Below are 22,698 nucleotides of genomic sequence, written 5' to 3' on the forward strand. Positions count from 1 at the left end.
AACCACTGAACATCCAAGGTATGGACATTGAGGCTGTGGACAGCTACAGGTACCTTGGTGTTCATCTGAACAGCAAACTGGACTGGACTCATAACTCAGACGCCCTCTACAGGAAAGGGCAGAGCAGACTGTATCTGCTGCGGAGACTCAGGTCGTTTGGAGTAGAGGGCCCACTCCTGAAGACCTTCTATGACTCTGTGGTGGCCTCAGCCATCTTTTATGGTGCGGTCTGCTGGGGTGGCAGCATCTCTGCTGGGGACAGGAAGAGACTGAACAGGCTGATCCGAAGAGCCAGCTCTGTTCTAGGATGCCCTCTGGACCCAGTGGAGGTGGTGAGTGACAGGAGAATGGCGGCTAAGCTGTCATCCCTGTTGGACAACATCTCCCACCCCATGCAGGAGACTGTGACAGCACTGAGCAGCTCCTTCAGTGGGAGACTGCGGCACCCACGGTGTGGGACGGAGAGATTTCGCAGGTCTTTCCTCCCCACTGCTGTCAGACTCCACAACAAAGACTTTAACTGATCAAACACACACATCCACACATGTGCAATAACACTAATGTGCAATAATCTTTTCTGGCATCGTTGTATTTTTACTCAGTTGTATATAGCATTTGTATTCTATTTTTATCTTATTGTATATTTTATTCTATTTTATTCTACTGTATATAGTATTTTATTTTATTCTATTCTGTACAGTTGTGTACTGTATTTATTCTTATTTTATTTTATTCTAATTTTTGCTTCATAACTTTTGCACTGTCCACTTCCTGCTGTGACAAAACAAATTTCCCACGTGTGGGACTAATAAAGGTTATCTTATCTTATCTTATCTTATCTTATTGTCAAACGGCAAGTGTCGACACACTTGTGCCACACACTCCACGAGGCGTCATCTACCCGTCACTGTTAGTAAAGTGCTTAAAACAAACGAACAAACAGATCCTATTATGCCCGACAGGCAAAATCTACCGGGTCACGTCCCTCAGTTAGGACCATTCCTAAGCAAAGTGGAAGGATCAAAAAACGAAATGTGCATGCAACACCACCCTCCCTCCGCGGGAGGCGCTATAAAAAATAAAGCAAACGTTGTCGCCACGTGATAGGAAAGATGTAAACCTTTTGTTCCGGGCTGCTTGGTGTAGCGGTGTACACTCGCTTTGCTGTGAATTTAGGAGACGTGATAAGGTTCCTTTTTGTTCGTTGAGATGGTGAAGTTGTCCGCGGAACTTATTGAGCAGGCTGCTCAATATACAAATCCCGTGAGAGACAGAGAGTTGGATTTAAGAGGTGAGTTAAATTGTCCTTAATACAGCATACATAGAAAGGCCTGTGCTCATTAGCTTACGCACATTTTACGCGGGCCTTAACGTGAGCCTCATTCAAAAACTTAACTGGATAGTGTTCAGTTTCATACGAACTGCTGCAGAAATAATGCTGGCTTATGTCTAGACACAACAAGGCGGATTTCATCATAATGTACTGTATATTAAAAGGGTAAATTGAGTCATTCCATCTGAAATCTTAGAGAAAATAAAAACCCATAACATTTTCTGCTCAGCCAACTCAGATTTGCCTGAAAATTGTATGTTTTAAAACGTTTGTAATAATTGCGATTAAATTTTGTCTTCATATATGAAGACTATGAAGACTTAATATAAATTTGGTTTCAGGGTATTTTAGGTGAATTGAAATCTGAGAATATGTTTGAACATAAATATCTCTGAAGATAAAATTTGTGCGTTTTCTCACCAAAAAATGTAATTGTGGTCAGCTAGTATGGGCTACAAATCCCATCATAACAAACAAAAACATACATTATTAAAAACATTCTTGATTATATTTGAATAATCTGTTAATTCAGGTTACATCATCACCAAGCTGCATTCTGATAGCACTTAAGGGCAAGCAAATGTTTGCATTCATAGAAAGAGAAAACCCACGGTAAAATAATTGGATATACAAAATGATTGTAGATGATTGTTGTCAGAGCTGACATAGTTATCTGCACACATTATGTGTGTGTTAGTGAGGAGCCGTGATAAGGTTCCTGTCAATCTGCCCCAGGGCAGCTGTGGCTACAACTGTAGCTTGCCTTCACCGGTGTATGAATGTGAGAGTGAATGAATAGTGGTATTGTAAAGCGCTTTGAGGGATCCCGAAAAGCGCTATATAAATGCAATCCATTATTATTATTATTATTATTATTATTTTAACTGGATGACTTTTAATCTGCTATTAATCGCATTATATGCATAATTCCATAATGAGTTAAAAAGTTGTGTATTGTATTTTAGTACTATTGCTATATGAGCAGTCAGATACTTTCAGGATATTTTTCTTGTTTTATTTATTTTTTTACATATGCTTTTTAACAGCAGTATTCCTGCTGCGCAGTAGCAGTTAAAGTAGCTCTTTAATTTCACCTTAACCATGAACCTGATCTAATAAAATCAAATAGTTATTTGTCAATTACAGGGCATTGACATTTTGTCTAGTTTGTTTTAGAAAAACAAGTTACCCTCAGTTCAATGTCACAATTATAACATTACAAACAAAACATGTTACTTCAAGAGATGTTCCTGTATTATTAAAATGTGACAAATTAACACCCAAAAAACGAATAAATTGCGACTGAGAAGTGTGGTGCCTTGTGTTGTGCATTGTGAGTAATGGCCATTATTCTACAATTCATGGAAACCATTTTAATAAAAGTTAAAATCTAAAATAAAATAATTCATCCAGCTATTTTCTTCTGCGTATCTGAAATCAGGTCGCGGGGCCTAAGCAGTTAAACCCAGACCTCTCTCTTGCAAATCGCTCCCTCTAGCTTATCCAGGGAAAACACTGAGGCATTTCCAGGCCAGCCAAGAAAGCCACCATGTCCTGGATCTACCCTGGGGCCTCCTCCCAGTAGGACATGCCCAGCCAGAACACCTTACCCAGGAGGCAACAGGCTCAATGGCTCCTTTTGATGTGCAGAAGTAGCAGCTCTACTTCGAGCCCCTCCCAAATGACTGAACTCATACTATGCTGAGAGAGAGCTAATGCACCCTTTGGAGAAGGTTATTGGCCAGTTATAGGCCAATACTGTGCCTTAGCATGGAAACTCCTGTCATGCATCATAGCAGGCAAGATGAGCAGGCTCAAAACACGAGTAGGGCCCTGAAGGGAACTGACAGAAACACCACGGGGGGAAAAGATCGGCTACTGGTAGAGCATCGAGCTGTGAATTGTGATGAATTGATATCACTCTCACTCCTGTGCCAGGAGTGAGAGTGATATCAATTCACTGATCTACAACAATGATATCAGAATGTCATTTGGAACAGAGATGTGTAGTCAGATAGTAGCAAAGAAAGGGAAGATGCTATCTGTATTTTAATTATTTTATTTTTTTGTTTTCGCCCAGGTTATAAAATCCCAGTGCTTGAAAATCTTGGAGCTACTCTGGATCAGTTTGACACTATAGATTTCTCTGATAATGAAGTCAGAAAATTGGATGGCTTCCCTTTGCTTAAAAGACTGAAAACCTTGCTAATGAACAACAACAGGATTTGGTAAGTTAGAGGTGTGTGTGTCTGTGTACGTGTGTTATTGAAAAAAATAACACTGCAACCACTGTTGTCTTCACCCGATACCCTGGTTGTATTATAAGGTGCTCAAAGGAGGAGATATTGACATAAAGACAAAACTCCATACCATGCATGAAGGATTACATCTCAAATCCAGCACTCTGCAAACATATGCTTGCCGAAAGATGGCTGAAGACTGAGTGTCAGAACCACTATCCAGGGCGAAACAACAAAGCTCCTTGTGTAATCCAAGGGCATAAATGGAACACCATAACCAGATACCTGGGATAGCACTCGGCCATGGTGTCTGTTGCGTCTATTGGAGTGTGAATCTTTGCGCTTGGATAGAAAACAGTGGTTGTATGAAAAGCTATGGACAATGGGTCTAAGGATTTGGACTCATTGCCTCATCAGCTGAAGTAGGGGTGGGCGGTATAAAACGGTATATGGTAGAAACGATATAAATTTGGCCAACGGTAGAGATTTTGACTACCGCTCTACCGCAATCCGGTTGTTCAGTCTGACGTCACTGGCCGTGTCTGGGCCTAAACTCCGCTGCAGGTCCATATATCAAACGATCACTGTGGCATTACTGAGAGTTGAAAAACTGTCTAAAGTCTTTCATCTTTAATAAAATGATCAGTGTTCTGCTCTACCAGGTGTAACAATTGAGTTTAACATCCAGGCATCCATGAAAATGGAATTTATGACATTTAACGGCGTTAGAAGTTAGCTCGCTAGCTTCTATCTAAATACAATATAGCATGTCCTGACTGCGGGGTTTTGGAAAAAAAATTCAAACGTACAGCTCTGCTATAACTTCCAACATAAATGAAGACAGAAAACTAAACAGCAGTGACGTTTGTAGGGTTACTGAAGTTTGGCTAGCTGGTATATAATGATGTGCTACGTGACCGCTAGCGACACAGCTATGTTAGCATAACATAAACAAGCTAACTTTTTTTCCACTCGATAAAAGTTAACGTGAGTGTTCTCGGTGGTCAGGAACAAATGTAATCGCATGGCAGGATGCTGTAAAAGGACTAAACTTCAGCCAGGAGAACAAGTGAGATAATCCATCCACAATACGAGGTTAGTCATTCATATACTGCTGCATGGGCTGTGCTGTAGTTACATCGTAAGGTTTTAAAAACTGAGCTTAAATAAATGATTAGCGGTAATAAAAGCCGAGGGAGGTCAACAGTGATCACTGACTGTTTTAGGAGCTTTTTGAGATTAAATAGAAGAAAATACAAAACATTAAACATGTTAACAACACAAAAGCCATATTAAACGCAGACTACTTTAGGCCCGGAAGTAGGATTCGTCACGTCATCACTGAACAACCGGATAGCGCATGTTGATGGTGTCATCAAGCTGCGCCTGTTTTGGTCGAAAAAATTGCAGCGGCTGCAAACAGTCAGCCAAACAATCCGCTGCAAATTATGCTGGGTGACAGTAATAGCAAAGAGACGAAGCACTTTTGGAATATGGGGAAAGCTGAAAACTGCGCTTCATCCACTTCCGTACCATTGACTCATTAATGCTGAATTCTCTCACAGCTGCTCTATTCCCATGTTGTTGCAGTATATTAATGACTAACCTCGTATTATGGATGGATTATCGCAGTTGTTCTCCTGACTGAAGTTTGGTCCATTTACAGCATCCAGCCATGCAATTGCATTTGTCCCTAACCACCAGAAACCCTCACGTTAACTTTTATCGAGTGGAAAAACGTTGGCGTTCATCCTTCAGCTTCACTGTACTAATGTTATGCTAACATAGCTGTTTTGCTAGCCCAATCAACTTCAGAAACCCTACAAAAGTCACTGCTGTTTAGTTTTCTGTCTTCATTTATGTTGGAAGGGATAGCAGAGCTGTACGGATTTATTAAATTCAACTCAGTTGAATTTAATAAATCCTGTTTTCATGGATGCCTGGATGTTAAACTTAATTGTTACACCTGATAAAGCAGCAACGCTAATCATTTTATTAAAGATGAAAGAATTTACAGTTTTTAACTCTCAGTGATGCCACAGTGTTCGTTTGACTTTGGGACCTGAAGCAGATGGAGTTTTGGACCCAGATTACTCCGCAAGGCTCCTGACTATGGCAGCCGTAATGCTATGGCAATCCATCAAGCAGTGCGGCTTCGTAGCTTACCAAAGTCGTACTAAAACATTTTTTTGACAGATTTCTGCGCGCTGTGTACTACATAAATGGTAAATGGCCTGTATTTATATAGCGCTTTTCTAGTCCCTAAGGACCCCAAAGCGCTTTACATATCCAGTCATTCACCCATTCACACACACACATTCACACACTGGTGATGGCAAGCTACGTTGTACATAAAATCAGTTCAAGGTCAGTAAGCACCACCAGAATTCATACATAAGGCGCACTGTCGATTTTTGAAAAAATTAAAGGATTTTAAGTGTGCCTTATAGTGTGTAAAATACGCTATACAGAAGTATGAGGGGCCGTACAAGCCAAAATTCATTCTTTCACTCTCACACACATACATTCTTCTCTCACACACATATATTTTCACTCTCACATACATATATTTTCATTCTTTCACTCTCACACACATACATTCTTCTTTCACACACATATATTTTCACTCTCACATACATACATTTTCACTCTCACACACATACATTCTTCTTTCACATACATATATTTTCACTCTCACATACATATATTTTCACTCTCACATACATACATTTTCATTTATGCATTCCTACATTTTGCTCTCATTTACATGCATTCAATATGCATTTAATCTCACAAATAATATATGTATGTAAGCAGAGAATGCATACATGTCAGAAGAAAATATATGTATGTGAATGAAAGAGTATAGTGGAAACGGAAGGAGTTTAATGGAAACGGAAGGCTGGGTGTCTGTACCGCTGTGATTGGCTGAGAAGCACGCGCGGGTCACTTTCAAGTGTCTGACAGTATGGAGGGGGGAGAAGAAACTCGAGTTCTTCAGCAAGCTATCGGGGTGTTAAGAAATATTTTATCATCTCCTGAAACGGTCGCATCGTTGTCCTCGTCACTTGATCGAGATGGGACGGGCTCAACTTTTTTTTTTACGTGCGCTCAGAATAGTGGCACAAAAATAACGCCACAGTAACCCAGAAAGAGTAATATTTCAAACCCCGCCACTCTGTGCTTCTCTGCCACTGCCTCGTTTGAGTTTTGGACGAAATGGATTCTGAGATATTGCATTTCGTCATTTCGAGCTGATTGGAGACCAGAACAGCCAATCAGATATTTTTGCATCCAAGTCTGTGATTGGCTGGTTTTGTGGCACAAAAATAACGCCATAGGTCACAAAATAAACTTTTAAGATATTTTCATGCGAGAATGGTGCTGTGTAAACTTCAAATATCTGCTTGATTCATCAAGACATCACATATTTCCATAAGTGCTCTAACATTTTCGGAGATGCCTGTTACCTATGGCCTTATTTTTGTCCCACTATTCTGAGCGCACCTAAAAAAAATTTGAGCGCACGTAAAAAAAAAAGTTGAGCCCGTCCCATCTCGATCAAGTGACGAGGACAACGATGTGACCGTTTCAGGAGATGATAAAATATTTCTTAACACCCCGATAGCTTGCTGAAGAACTCGAGTTTCTTCTCCCCCCTCCATACTGTCAGACACTTGAAAGTGACCCGCGCGTGCTTCTCAGCCAATCACAGCGGTACAGACACCCAGCCTTCCGTTTCCATTAAACTCCTTCCGTTTCCACTATACTCTTTCATTCACATACATATATTTTCTTCTGACATGTATGCATTCTCTTCTTACATACATATATTATTTGTGAGATTAAATGCATATTGAATGCATGTAAATGAGAGCAAAATGTAGGAATGCATAAATGAAAATGTATGTATGTGAGAGTGAAAATGTATGTATGTGAGAGTGAAAATATATATGTGTGTGAAAGAAGAATGTATGTGTGTGAGAGTGAAAATATATGTGTGTGAGAGTGAAAATATATGTGTGTGAAAGAAGAATGTATGTGTGTGAGAGTGAAAATATATGTGTGTGAGAGTGAAAATATATGTGTGTGAAAGAAGAATGTATGTGTGTGAGAGTGAAAATATATGTATGTGAGAGTGAAAATATATGTGTGTGAAAGAAGAATGTATGTGTGTGAGAGTGAAAATGTATGTATGTGAGAGTGAAAATATATGTGTGTGAAAGAAGAATATATGTGTGTGAGAGTGAAAATATATGTATGTGAGAGTGAAAATATATGTGTGTGAAAGAAGAATGTATGTGTGTGAGAGTGAAAATATATGTATGTGAGAGTGAAAATATATGTGTGTGAAAGAAGAATGTATGTGTGTGAGAGTGAAAGAATGAATTTTGGCTTGTACGGCCCCTCATACAGAAGAAAAGAATATATCGCGATATATATCGTTACCGCACATGCTTCAAATTATACCGTGATATGGATTTTAGGCCATATTGCCCAGCCCTAAGCTGAAGACGGATGAGGAACACAAGGAGCAAACGTCATGGACAACCTGGCCCTTGCATAGGATGTACCACTGACAGAGGAAGTGGCTACCAGTGGCTACAAAAAGGCTGGCTTGAAGGACAGCACAGAGGCTCTGATCATCATAGCACATGAACAGTCCTAAAGCACCAGATCCATAGAGGCTATCCCAGAAGAGATAGGATCCAAGTTGTAGAGTAGGCAAAGGTGCCCCAGAGGCTATCCAGCAGATGGTAGCCGGATGCAAAATGCAAGCTGGGGCAGCATATACTGAGAGGCACAAGCAAGTAGCTGGGATGGTATACTGGAACATCTGAGTCTCCAAGGGAAACTCAACCAAAGGTGTTTGGTTGCCTGGTGAGCAGCTGCCCGGCAACATCAGGAAGAAGGACCACGAGATAATCGAGAAGTACCAAGGGCTGAATGAGCAAGTGGAGCAAAGTCCAAAGTGATCCCAGTGGTATTAAGATATATACAGACATGTGAATATATGTGCCTGTGTAAATATACCAAATCCAAAGTTTAAAAGTAGTAGTGTATAAATGCAGTATGCCATTCTCTTAACTCTGTTCTATCTGCTGAAGCTGTAAGAAGTGTAGAAATTCTTGACATAAATGTCCAAAGTCTTTGGTATTTAACTTTCATGGGGAAACACAAAAGCTGCCTTTGCTAACATTGGTGTCCTGGTAACCTTATGACATGTTCCTTCTAGTCGGATAGGTGAGAACTTGGAGCAATCTCTGCCCAGTCTCACAGAGCTGATCCTCACAAGCAACAACATTCAGGAGCTGGTGAGTGCATTTCATTAACAGGAACAATGGGAATGGGAGTTCTTTACATCTGCTCTCTCAGAATTCTTGTCTTTGAAAATTGTTGTAGTGGCTTTCTTTAACTAACAAGAGGATCATTTAGATGAATTGCACACAAATTGAAGCCTTGAACAGATTTAACTATATACATTTCTGCCATTGTCAAAAAACAAAACAAAACTGAGGAAGATGAGCTAAATAATTGAATAATGTTTATATGAATTGCATTTTTATTTTAATGTATTATTTTAGTATATTTAGCTGGACAAATTAACTTTACAGATGGTAATGTCCCATTAAATACAGGCCATTTACCATTAATCTCTTTGGAAGATTAGCCTCTATTTTTTAACATTGTTGTTTGTCTTGGTTTTGGTCCTTCTCCTGCAGGGTGATCTGGACCCACTGGCCTCAGTGAAGACATTGACCCTTCTCAGGTCTGAATAAACAAACAAATTCTGATTATTGAACTGTGTTCTTCACCACAAGTCTTTCATATATGTTTTAACAATTACTGAAATTCCAGCTTGTTGAGAAATCCAGTGACAAACAAGAAGCATTACAGGCTCTATGTCATCAACAAAATCCCACAGATCAGAGTACTAGACTTTCAGAAGGTAAAGCTCAAGGTAAGTCATGACAAGTTAAAAATCTCAGTTAAACATAATTAATGTGCAATAGTGTCCTCAATGGAACTGTACAGTGTTTGCAGCCATGACTAACACCATGCCTGCAATTTATATAAGAAGGTAATTAGAATAACTTTATGGACTTTACAATGGGTTTCTGCAGGTACCTCTTTTAGTCCCTGCTCTGGGGTTCTGACCTGAGTTGATGCGAAAATGTGATATGAACAGATTGCATGCTACCGATTGTCCAGTCAATGGCATCTCTCCATGAGTCATGAAAATGATTCCTTTACAAAAATCACAACACAATGCATTGCTAAAACGACCCCACCCACATGAGGTGGTACCAAGTTGTAATTGAAAATGGCCGAAACTGACTAGAGTTGGGGCAAGATGGTTGGTAGCGAGTTGGTACTAGTGGAAAAGAGGCTTAGGAGGGAGGGGAGGAGGTTCTTGTAGCTGATTTTTTTTTTTTTTTTTTTTTTTTTTTAGGATAAGGATGACATGACGAATTGGTCGTTCTCAGGAGCTTGGTGAATTACAGTGTGTAAAGTGATGATAGGGTGGCTCCTGTGCAAAACGTTCGATTGTGAAATTTCCTTCTTACTAAATGTTCCAGAATCAACTGTTAGTGGTATAATAAAGTGTAAGTGATTGGGAAGAACAGCAACTCGGCCACAAATAAAAACAATAAAAAATAAAATAAAATAAAAAAAAAATAGGCGTGGAGGTAGGCTACCTTCTGTAAAGTCAGTGACTACAAATTTTATGTATCTCAACAACTGTGCAGTAGAGAGCTTCACAGAATGGGTTTGCATGGCCAACTACCTCCATCCAAGCCTTACTTTACCAAAGCATCCGATGCAGTGGTCTCTTCACTGGATGGAAGCTTCTGTCTGGCAATCGGATGGAAGCCTCTGGGTTTGGCAGTTGCAACAAGAATGGTACATTTCTGACTGCACTGCGTAAAGTTTGAACATTATGGTGTGGGGTTGTTTTTCCCAAGTTGGGCACAGCCCATTAGTTCCAGGGAAAAGAAACCTTAACGCTTCAGTATACCAAGACATTTTGGACAACTTCATGCTCCCAACTTTGTGGGAACAGTGTGGGCATGGCCCCTTCCTGTTCTAATATTACTGTACAATATAAAGACATGCTTGAGCGTGTTTGGTCCACGAGAGCGTAACTGTTCTGTATTCAAATATGGCAAGGGAACATGGCACTTTACAGATAATTACAAAGCCGCCCCTGTGTATTTTTAATAGATTCATTATAAGTTTATGAGAGTGTTCAGTTTGTGTGAGATTCAGTTACGTACTATTTTATATATTCTTCCAAGCAGAATATCCATTTTTCTGTTAAATATCTACAAAAACAACCAACTCTCTTTTTAAAATGTACTTTAGCTTTATATATCAAATACTTTAAAATTACACAACAATCATCTGTGTGTCCAAACTTTTGAACATAAGATTTTTAGGCAAATCAGAAAATTTGTGATGGAATGACCTCGCAGTGACTGGTTCAGTCTTTCCCTGTGAGCGCTCAGCTTTTGTTTTTGTTTTTTGTTTTTTAAATTTCAGAATAACTAACTCCACACTTTAGGAAAAGTTACATGAACTTTAGATAATGCTCATCTTCTACCATAATTAACTTATAAATTATTAGAGGTATTTTAAAACCTTTTTATTCACAAAAGTAGTAATAGGTTGTAAATATATTTTGGCTTTATGAACTGTAAATACTAAATAGTTTTTTTTTTTTTTTTAAAGTAACTTATAATCATGAAATTTGCCTTTCTTTTGTAGAAAAAAATCCCACAAATTATATTAGTCTTTCCTAAACTTGACCTGCAGAAACCCGCTTTACAGTATCTACTGAACCTGCACAGTACAGTTAACATTTCTACCTTGATGTTCAACATGCCTTGTTTTGCTGCACTTGCATTAAAGCTTTGTTTGTGAGCAACAAAGGTTTTGACTTTCATTGTGTGATGTTGCTGTAGGAACGCCAGGAAGCAGAGAAAATGTTCAAAGGCAAACTGGGTGCTCAACTTGCAAAGGATATTGCCAGGCGAACAAAAACGTAAGATGAGTACCTTGACAGCACGTCCTCACCATCACTGGATCCTAGCTGAAAAAATGGATTCAGTATTGCATAAAAATAAGCACTGCACATAGAAATAAGGAATGCACACCAATAGCACACTATTGGTGTGCATTAAAGTGTGAACATCTTTTGTTCTATATTGAAACATCCCTGCAAGTGATTATTTCCAGTAAAGGGAAACCATGTGAAAACGTAGGATCTGCACAAAAAAGCCATCTGTCAGAAACATCACCACAGTGTTTAAAAGGACTGCTGTATCAGTTTATTTGGTCTCAATGTAGTGTGTTCCTTTCAGATTTACTCCTGGAGTGGCAGTACAGCTGGAGAAGAGGATGGGGCCCTCTCAAGCTGATGTGGAAGCCATCAAGGTTCAGTTTTTACAGTCACCTGAATTGTAAAAAAGCAGTGTTCACTGTGTTCACATGAGAATCAAACTTTAGAGAAGGGTCCACTTTTACTCCTAAATTAGTGATCATCAGTTTCTCCTATGGGGCCAGAGAAGAGAGGTCGAGTCATGGGATGCTGTTAGCATCCTGTCTAAATGACATGACATCTGTCTTGCTCTCATTAAAATTCAATCGAATGTCATCCATCTCCTGATGTCAATAAGGCAGTAAAGGAAAGGCTGGACAGAGCGTGCACCAGTATGTCTCAGTGGAAAGTAGGGCTGGGCGATATGGCCAAAAATCCATATCGCGGAATAATTTGAAGCATGTTCGGTAACGATATATATCGCGATATATTATTTTCTTCTGTACAGTATACAGTATGTTCCACATTATAAGGCAAACTTAAAATCATTTAATTTTCTCAAAAATTGACAGTGTTCATTATAATCCGGTGCACCCTATGTATGAATTCTGGTTGTGCTTACTGACCTCAAACCGATTTTATGTGGTACACAGCGCTCAAAAATCTGTCAAATGTTTTAGTACGACTTTGGCAAGCTACGAAGCTGCACCGCTTGATGGATTGTCGGAGCATTACGGCTACCGTAGTCAGGAGCCTCGCGGAGTAATCTGGGTCCTAAAGTCCGTCCACTGCAGGTCATAAGTCAAACGAACACTGCAGCATCACTGAGAGTTAAAAACTGTCTAAACTCTTTAATCTTTAATAAAATGATTAGCATTTTTGCTTCATCAGGTGTAACAATCAATCGCTAGTTTCCACCTAAACATGATATAGCATGTTCTGACTGAGAGATTTCTGAAAAATTTAAAACATACAGCTCTGCTATCACTTCCAACATAAATGAAGACAGAAAACTAAACAGCAGTGACATTTGTAGGGTTACTGAAGTTGGGATAGCTGGTATATAATGATATGCTGCGTGATTGCTAGCAACACAGCTAGGTTAGCATAACATAAACAGTGACGCTAGAGGATGAACGCTAACTGTTTGTTCCACTCGATTAAAAATAACGGGAGGGTTTCGATGGTTAGAGACAAATGCAATCGCATGGCTGGATGCTGTAAATGGACCAACCTTCAGTCAGGAGAACAACTGAGATAATCCATCCACAATACCAGGTTAGTCATTAATATACTGCAACAACATGGGAATAGAGCAGCTGTGAGAAAATTCAACATAGGGCTGCTCAATTAATCGAATTTTAATCTCAATTACGATCTGGGTTTTCAACGATCATTAAAAATGACGGAGCCGATTATTAGCACCTCCCTCGTGCTTTACTCTCGCGCTGCTCCGTGTGGCAAATCGAGCGCACCTCTCTGCGTTTCGAACACGCTTCACAAGAGGATCCGAGGGAAGCTCGGAAAGCTAAGCAGAAGTTATTTGGAGAGGAGAGGATAATGGCTGCTGAAGAAAGAATGCCGTTGGTTGAAAAGAGAGGTAAAACGACTTCAGTGGTGTGGAAACCAATGTTCCCTTTAAGCTGCGCACGTGCGCAATTGCGCACTGCTGGCACGGTCTCTGCGCACAGGAAATCTGCATTGCGCACAAAAAAAATCTAACCTGAATTGAAATTAAAATTAAAACTTTAACAATTCTGTTTTGCAGTGTTAGTCAGTAAGTGACTGGCTGCTCCTGTATGGGATTAGAACGATGCCACCTTATCCTATAGTCCAGCCAATAATGCGATTCACATTCGTATATACGCAGACAATCAACGTCGCTGACAGGCTATGACAGCGTCCTTATGCGCCGACACCGGTGTTTTAGCTAGCAAAGCAGCGTGGCTGATGTGCAGTGAAGCCACATTAATGACAACGTGTACAACCATTGGAGATGTGAGCAGGACAGACGGAACAATTGACGGAAAAAGTGTTTTTAAATTGTGTTGATAGGCCACGTAAAACCAGAATTATGATAAAAATATATGCAATGTTTGGTTTTCTTCCTGAATACTATCGTTATTTATATTTACTGCGGGAAGAAACGGTAAAAACAGCGTTTTATAAGGAAAACGCTTGAAAGCACACTCCGCCTGTGAGCAAAAACAAAACCAAAAACCCCCACACCCTTTCCTATTGGTCGAAAAAAGTACCGTGTCGACCAATCAAAAAATGATATGGCAACGTGGCATCTAGTTGTTAAGAAATGGGGGGGAAGTTTTAGGAGTGACGGCGGTGTTCTGAGATGTGAGAGATTTGAGATGTTTAGCGCAAATCTTGTGTAGTTAGTGTGTAGTGTAGTCAATAGTTTTGTTGTGTGTGTCAGAACAATGAGGCGACTGCTGAATGTTACAGGTGTTACAGGAGTGATACATCTCCTGTTGTCAGGCCTGCAGGTGTCAGGCTGTTGTTCTCCTTTATCTCATAGTGGACAGAAATTATTTTTTGGAGTGGCACAAATAATTTGTGTGGCATCAGATTTGATGCAGAACAGCTGATTGTTCTGTAAATAGTTTGAAATGTTTATTTGGGGCGATCGTGGCTCAAGAGTTGGGAGTTCGTCTTGTAATCGGAAGGTTGCCGGTTCGAGCCCCGGCCTGGACAGTCTTGGTCGTTGTGTCCTTGGGCAAGACACTTCACCCGTTGCCTCCTGGTGGTGGTCAGAGGGCCCGGTGGCGCCAGTGTCCGGCAGTGCGCCCCAGGGTGGCTGTGACTACAACGTAGCTTGCCATCACCAGTGTGTGTGTGAATGGGTGGATGACTGGATGTGTAAAGCGCTTTGGGGTCCTTAGGGACTAGTAAAGCGCTATATAAATACAGGCCATTTACCATTTATTTAAAAAAACGCCTTGGCTGCATTTAAAAAAAAAAAAAAAAAAAAAAAAAAAAAAAAATAGCTGCAAAAAACTTTGTTGTTTGCCAAACTGAGTTACTTTTTTGAAGTAGTAACTATATAATTAATTGCCCAACATTGGTCATTATATACTGTATTTTGCAGACAGAGTTATAGGACTCTCCCAGCTCATAATACAAGTCAGAGCTTTATGGGAAAAAAAAGAAAAAAAGAAAGAAAGTTGTGTTTTCAAAATTGGAGTACAAGTTATTTTTACTTCCAATAGTGTTAACATACTACACAGGTCATGAACAGAATTTTTTAAATTTTCATTGTAAGTGGGCTAAAGCAGTTAATTAAAAGTAGTCTAACATAAATGTAAATGCTGTAATTTGATTATTTTAATAAACCATGTAACTTGGATGGATTAGATGCTGGCGTGACCACAGTGCACACGTCTGATGTCGCTCACAGTGGTCCAAGGGACGCTCAGGGAGTTTGTGTGTTCGCTCAGACACATGAAATATTTGAGGGAACATTGGTGGAAACATTATGGGTTCGCGGAGTCAGACGTGGATCAAATATTGTGCAGTATTTTGAAGTTCACTAAACATAGATGTTTACATTTTTCATTTATTTTTTATATTGCAAACATTTGCACTGTAATCAGTATTTGCACACTATTTTATATTATTTTTTGACAATCTTTAAAGCCATTATTCAATACATTGTTATTGTTAAATAAATATCGTCAAATAATCGAGATCTCAATTTCAGTGAAAATAATTGTGATTATCATTTTTGCCATAATCGAGCAGCCCTAATTCAACATTAATAATTCAATGGTATGAAAGTGGAGGAAGCGCAGTTGTTGGCTTTCCACATATTCCAAAACGTGTTTTGTCTCTTTGCTATTACTGTCGCCCGGCATAATTTGCAGATGATGCGATGCTTTGAACCACAGCTTGATGACACCATCAACATGCGCTATGGCGGTAGAGCGATATAGTCAAAATCTCTACCGTTGGCCAAATTTATATCGTTTCTACCGTATACCGTTTATACCGCCCACCCCTAGTGGAAAGTAAATGAGAGAAATATTATGTTTCTGGAAAATTGTGCCCAGTGGCAGCAGGTAGAAACAATTCAATTCAATTCAACTTTATTTATATAGCGCCAAATCACAACAGAAGTCGCCTCAAGGCGCTTTATATTGTACAGGAGATCGCACAATAATACATACAGAGAAAAGCCCAACAATCATATGACCCCCTATGAGCAAGCACTTTGGCGACAGTGGGAAGGAAAAACTCCCTTTTAACAGGAAGAAACCTCCGGCAGAACCAGGCTCAGGGAGGGGCGGGGCCATCTGCTGCGACCGGTTGGGGTGAGAGAAGGAAAACAGGATAAAGACATGCTGTGGAAGAGAGACAGAGATTAATAACAGATATGATTCGAAGCAGAGAGGTCTATTAACACATAGTGAGCGAGAAAGGTGACTGGAAAGGAAAAACTCAATGCATCATGGGAATCCCCGGCAGCCTACGTCTATTGCAGCATAACTAAGGGAGGATTCAGGGTCACCTGGTCCAGCCCTAACTATATGCTTTAGCAAAAAGGAAAGTTTTAAGCCTAATCTTGAAAGTAGAGCTAGTGTCTGTTAGGGCTGGGCTATATCATACCATTCACGGTAATACCGGTGTAATTTTGGGCAACGATAGGAAGATGAAATATCGCGATAGAATATGGGTAAAACGCGTATGTGCAGTGCCTATGTTTACATACACACATGGCGGCGACGCAGAATGAGAAGAGCGAAAGTGGATCGTTAAATGAAACGGATGAACCAGAATTGGTTTGTAAAAATGCTGCAACTTCAGTGGTGTGGAACTGGTTTAGCTTTCGTCCATCAGATAGACAACAAAGCACTATTTTTGGTAGAGCATGCTAGCGGGCCGTCGTTATTACCGTGTTGTTTGGAAAATACGGGACACTTAAAATCAATCCTTTGATTTTTCTGAAAATCGACAGTGCCCCTTATAATCCCGTGTGCCTTTATGTATGAATTCTGGTTGTGTTTACTGACCTCTAAACGATTTTATGTGGTACACGGCGCTCGAAAATCTGTCAAATGTTTTAGTACAACTTTGCTAAGCTACGAACCCGCACTGCTTGATGGATTGTTGGAGCATTACAGCTATCGTAGGCAGGCGCCTCGCGGAGTGATACATACTGTGCTTCAACATAATATTATTGCATTGTGTGTGTATAACCTCTTTTTAAGTTTTGTGGATATTATACATGGTTATGCTGAGGATATGTCGGCCAATTTCCACTGGAAATGCCTTTTGGTTAAACTGTCAGCAAGGAATTTGCACTGTTACATTTTTATATAACTTTGATGCACATAAAAAACAGCTGCTTGTTTAAGTGAAAATACATTGATGGGGTTTTTTGCACTAATAAAGTTGTGGAGTTGTAAAGTATTTTATCTAGTGTCAATCATATCGTCAGTTATATCGTTATCGCAAATTTTCAAATGTATATCGTGATAAATATTTTTGGTCATATTGCCCTGCTCTAGTGTCTGTCTCCCGAATCCAAACTGGAAGCTGGTTCCACAGAAGAGGGGCCTGAAAACTGAAGGCTCTCCCTTCCATTCTACTTTTAAATACTCTAGGAACAGCAAGTAGGCCTGCAGAGCGAGAGCGAAGTGCTCTAATAGGGTGATATGGTACTACAAGGTCATTAAGATAAGATGGGGCCTGATTATTTAAGACCTTGTATGTGAGGAGCAGGATTTTGAATTCAATTCTGGATTTAACAGGAAGCCAATGAAGGCAAGCCAAAACAGGAGAAATATGCTCTCTCTTTCTAGTGCCTGTCAGTACTCTTGCTGCAGCATTTTGGATTAGCTGAAGACTTTTCAGCGAGTTTTTAGGACATCCTGATAATAAAGAATTACAGTAGTCCAGCCTGGAAGTAATGAATGCATGAACTAGTTTTTCAGTGTCACTCTGAGACAGGATATTTCTAACTTTAGAGATGTTGCGCAAATGGAAGAAAGCAGTCTTACATATGTTTAATATGTGCGTTGAAGGATATATCCTGGTCAAAAATGACTCCAAGGTTCCTCACAGCATTACTGGAGGCCAAGGTAATGCCATCCAGAGTAAGAATCTGGTTAGATACCATATTTCTAAGATTTTTAGGGCCGAGTACAATAACCTCAGTTTTATCTGAATTAAGAAGCAGAAAGTTAGCGGCCATCCAGGTCTTTATGTCTTTAAGACATTCCTGCAGTTTAACTAATTGGTGTGTGTTACCTGGCTTCATGGATAGATAGAGCTGCGTGTCATCTGCATAGCAGTGAAAATTTATGCTATGTCTTCTAATGATGCTGCCTAAGGGAAGCATGTATAATGTAAATAGAATTGGTCCTAGCACTGAACCCTGTGGAACTCCATAATTGACCTTAGTGGGTGAAGAGGACTCTCCATTTACATGTACAAATTGGAGTCTATTAGATAGATATGATACAAACCACTGCAGCGCAGTACCTTTAATACCTACAGCATGTTCTAATCGCTCTAATAAGATATTATGGTCAACAGTATCGAACGCAGCACTGAGGTCTAGCAGGACAAGCACAGAGATGAGTCCACTGTCAGAGGCCATAAGAAGATCATTTGTAACCTTCACTAAAGCTGTTTCTGTGCTGTGATGAGCTCTGAAACCTGACTGAAACGCTTCAAATAAGCCATTCCTCTGCAGATGATCTGTTAGCTGTTTGACAACTACTCTTTCAAGGATTTTTGATATGAAAGGAAGGTTGGAGATTGGCCTATAATTAGCTAAGACAGCTGGGTCTAGAGATGGCTTTTTAAGTAAAGGTTTAACTACAGCCACCTTGAAGGCCTGTGGTACATAGCTGATTATTAGAGATAGGTTGATCATATTTAAGATTGAAGAATTAATTAATGGCAGGACCTCTTTGAGCAGTTTTGTAGGAATGGGGTCTAAAAGACACGTTGATGGTTTGGAGGAATTAATCATTGAAGTTACCTCAGAAAGATCAATTGGAGAGAGTCTAACTTAACATCGATGGTACTAAAAGTAGCTGTAGATAATATTACATCTGTGGGATGATTATTGGTAATTTTTTTTTCTCTAATGATAAAAATTTTATTTGTGAAGAAGTTTACGTTAACTAGTTTACTAGTTTGAATTTGTGCTTGTTTTTTGCTTTCACTTTGCGATCGTGCGAACGGTGTGTAGAGAGCGGCCGCACTGATTGGTGAGTGACGATTAATTGCGCACCAATTCCTCTGACATCGTCTTATCACTCATTAGCTTACTGTTCAAACGTGACAAGTGAAATCTCCCACAGCAAGCTTAAACATGTGAGAGGTTGATTGCGCAGAGAATCACTGACCGTTATGTAAGTACGTGTGTAAAAGCAGCAGGATTTACGCAGGTATTTTAGTTCTGCTGAGCCAAATAAGACAGGTCAGGGTGAAGAAGGGACAGCCAATGAAAAGCCTACCACAAAACGGAAAAGTTATGACAAATCAGACTGAGGCAAAACGAAAGCTCAGCTCTTTTGGTTTCATGGACAAAAGAATTTATATGGCTGGAATATGACAAGATAAATAACATGATGTTCTGCCAGGTGTGTTGTGAGTTTCCCTCGATATCGGAGTCGCCAAGCGCCTTTGTTACTGGGACCAGTAATTTTAAGAAAGACCCCGTCAGAACCCATGAGAAATGCAAGAAATGCATTATTGCCCAGTCTGCAATATCTTTCCCAGAACAAACAGCAATTGCAAAAAACATACTAAAAATAAACCAAGCACAAGAAGAAGTCCTGAAAAATCTTTCAAAAGCGCACTATGTTGCAAAGAGTGAACTACCATTGTCAAAATTTAGCAGTCTTTGCAAACTTCAAAAAGCAAATGGCCTAGATCTTGGTTCCACTTACCTCTTACCCTTGACTTCAGTGGAAATATCAGATTCAGGATCTGACACAGACTGATTCATGTTCTACACAGTTCTTACAAGTTCATAGAAATTTCTGTTCAATTAGAAACAAGTATTTGAGTTGATGATTGTAATTTTTATACAGTTGTTGTGATTTGTATTTTAACAATTTTCTGATTAATTTTTGTTTCCGTTACAATATTATACTTTAATGTATAATATTGTAAAGGAAACAAAACATTAAAAAATTCCTCTCTTTTTTATTCGGGCTACTTAAATTTATTTTGGGCTACCAAAAACTGAAGAGTGCCTGCCCGAAGGGCTACCAGAGATTTTGAAATTTTGTGAGCCCTGAAACTTCTATCAGAGAGGAGAGACCTAAACCGTTAGAGAATCTCTATAGATGGATACCATTGTATTTGAATAGAAAAGAATAAGAATAAATGTATACAATACTACCAGGGGGGCGATAATACAATAGTGCACATACAGAGTGGAATGGTGCAATACGGAATAGTGCAAGTATTGGAAGTGAGAGGGAAGTCTTATGTAGTCCAAGAAGTGTGTGGAGGAGGGCAGCATGGTGTTCAGGAGCCGGACTGCTTGGGAGAAAGAGAGGTAGAGAGCTGCTAATAATGCGCTCAGCGCTCCACACAATCCTCTGGCGTGCTCTGTGGTCAGACGTGTGGCAGTTTACATACCAGACTGTGATGCAGCTCTCTGTGGTGCCTCTGTAGAAGGTGTTAAGGATGGGTTTGGGGAGGCGCACCTTCTTCAGTTGTCTCAGGAAGTCAGGCCGCTGCTGGGCTTTTTTTGTTTGTTTGTTTGTTTGTTTGTTTGTTTTTTTGTTGTTGTGTTGTAATTTTGTCGTCACTGATTTTGTTGCAGCATGACTAGGAATGTAAATGCTGCATTATTTATATTGTAATGCACTGTAATTCCACTTTATGGAAGGGTGTCTGTATACCAGCAAGAAATCACATTTACCTGGGTGTCTGTATACCAGCAAGAAATCACATTTACCTGCTGTCCAGTGTGTACCCCGCTTCTTGCCCTATAGTAGCTGGGCCCCCCCCCTCAGATAGGGATAAGTGGAAGAGGATGGGTGGATGGTATGCATCTGACTGTTTGCATGCATATCACTCACTTTGAAGTGGGTAGAGCAGCTGTTTAGAAATAGTTTCAGTGTTCAACAGTCTGGATTTAGTAAAGGGGGTGGAGGCAAATACCATCTTGTAGTATTTTCTTCCTTTTCCTAACTGAATGGGGCAGTGGTAGAAGTATTTTAAACATTCTTTTTCTTTAAAATAAGAAAACTGCAAAGTAAAGATCTAAACAAAAAAAAAAAAAAAAAAAAAAAAAAAAAAATGATGTACTAAAATAAATTTGGTGAACAAGGCTTTTTTTGTGCCATTCTTCAAAATGTAAAAGGGCTACTGGTAATAGAATGCTTTCGGAGTATAGTAGCTAAGTGTTCCATCTTTGCTTGAATTTCAGAATGCCATTGCTAATGCTTCGTCATTGGCAGAGGTAGAGAGATTGAAAGGGATGCTCCAGGCTGGTCAGATTCCTGGTCGTGATCTCAAACAAGGTCAGTACAAACTAAAACGTATTTGAGAATTCAATTCTTGCATTCGGGCAGTGTTATTGGAAGCCACTCACACAACTGGTTTATAATGGGAAAAACACCAGACCCCAAAATTAATTCTGCTAAGTAGCATTATGTCTACAAAGTATAGCCATCTTTTGTGTTTCGTAGACTTATTAAACTATTGTTTAACAAACTATTGTTTTTTAATAGTTTGTGTTCTCAGTCTGTGTTCTCTTGAAAAAAACAAAAGACAAATGTTGTTTAAAATGTTTATTTAAAAAAAGAAAGTAAGGTAATACCCGCTTTTTTGCGTTCATGAGGTTTGATTTAAGTTTATAACCTCATTGTATTTGTGAATTATATGTATGAATGGATATGTTCATTCAAAATCAGGTTCAGTTGTGATGGAAGAGGAGGAAGAAGAGGAAGAGGTTGGCCCTGCACAAACTGAGGCGCACATGGGTGGCACTTCTGGAGAGGAAATCATGAAGATGGATCAAGTAGAGGATGATAAAAATATGGAGATGGGGTCACATGTTAATGGATCCTGAGTTTGTTGAAAACCTTTTTCTTAGAGTTCTTGTGTTGGATATATATTTACCATGGCTGTTTTTATTTTATAAAATGACTTGCATTAAATTGATTCCTTCTACTGCTTCTAATTGGACTGGTTTTTTTGTTTGGTTTTTTTTTGTTTTGTTTTGTTTTTTAATCATAAAACAAATCCCCATGTTTACAGACCTTTAAGCTCGTTTATGTGTCTTATATATCCAGTACCATTGTTATTGGTGTCATACAGTAGATCCGGAAAGTATTCACAGCACTCCACTTGTTCCACATTTCGTTGTGTTACAGTTTTCTTTTTTTTTTTTTTTTTCCAAAATTGGTTATTCATTTTTCCACTTCCAGATTTTACACACAAAGTGATATTGCGAAGAATAAAAGTATGCTTCAAATTCTTGCACATTTGTTAAAAATTATAAAGTACTCCCACTCTTTGCTCAGTACTTTGAAGTACCTTTGCCAGCAATTAAAGCCTAAATCATTATTACTATTATTATTATCATTTTATGTATTTTTTTTTATTTTTATTTTTTATAAGTATTGTGCTACAAGCTCGGCTCACCTATTTTTGGGCAGTTTCTTCCATTCTTTGCAGAACGTCTCAAGCTCCATCAGGCTGAATGGGATGTGTCTGCACAACCATTTTCAAATCTCTCCAGAGTTGTTAAATCAGGTTCAAGTCTGGGCTGTGGCTAGACCACTGCAGTGGCCCCCAAAGCCACTCCCTTTTCG

General features: G+C 39.4%; 1 protein-coding gene across 1 annotated transcript; it reads left to right on the forward strand.

Moving 5' to 3' along the window:
• The first annotated feature begins 1,097 nt into the window (after positions 1–1,097).
• Positions 1,098–22,064, forward strand: snrpa1 (small nuclear ribonucleoprotein polypeptide A'). Its single transcript, XM_005465468.4, has 9 exons — positions 1,098–1,291; positions 3,414–3,561; positions 8,810–8,888; positions 9,297–9,343; positions 9,433–9,535; positions 11,541–11,620; positions 11,940–12,012; positions 21,309–21,402; positions 21,796–22,064. Exons 1-9 carry the CDS (start codon positions 1,210–1,212, stop codon positions 21,951–21,953), a joined length of 864 nt encoding a protein of 287 aa, XP_005465525.1. The 5' UTR covers positions 1,098–1,209; the 3' UTR covers positions 21,954–22,064.
• The last annotated feature ends 634 nt before the right edge of the window (positions 22,065–22,698 follow it).

Source organism: Oreochromis niloticus, unplaced genomic scaffold (genome assembly GCF_001858045.2).
Source record: "Oreochromis niloticus isolate F11D_XX unplaced genomic scaffold, O_niloticus_UMD_NMBU tig00001974_pilon, whole genome shotgun sequence".
Lineage (NCBI taxonomy): Eukaryota > Metazoa > Chordata > Actinopteri > Cichliformes > Cichlidae > Oreochromis > Oreochromis niloticus.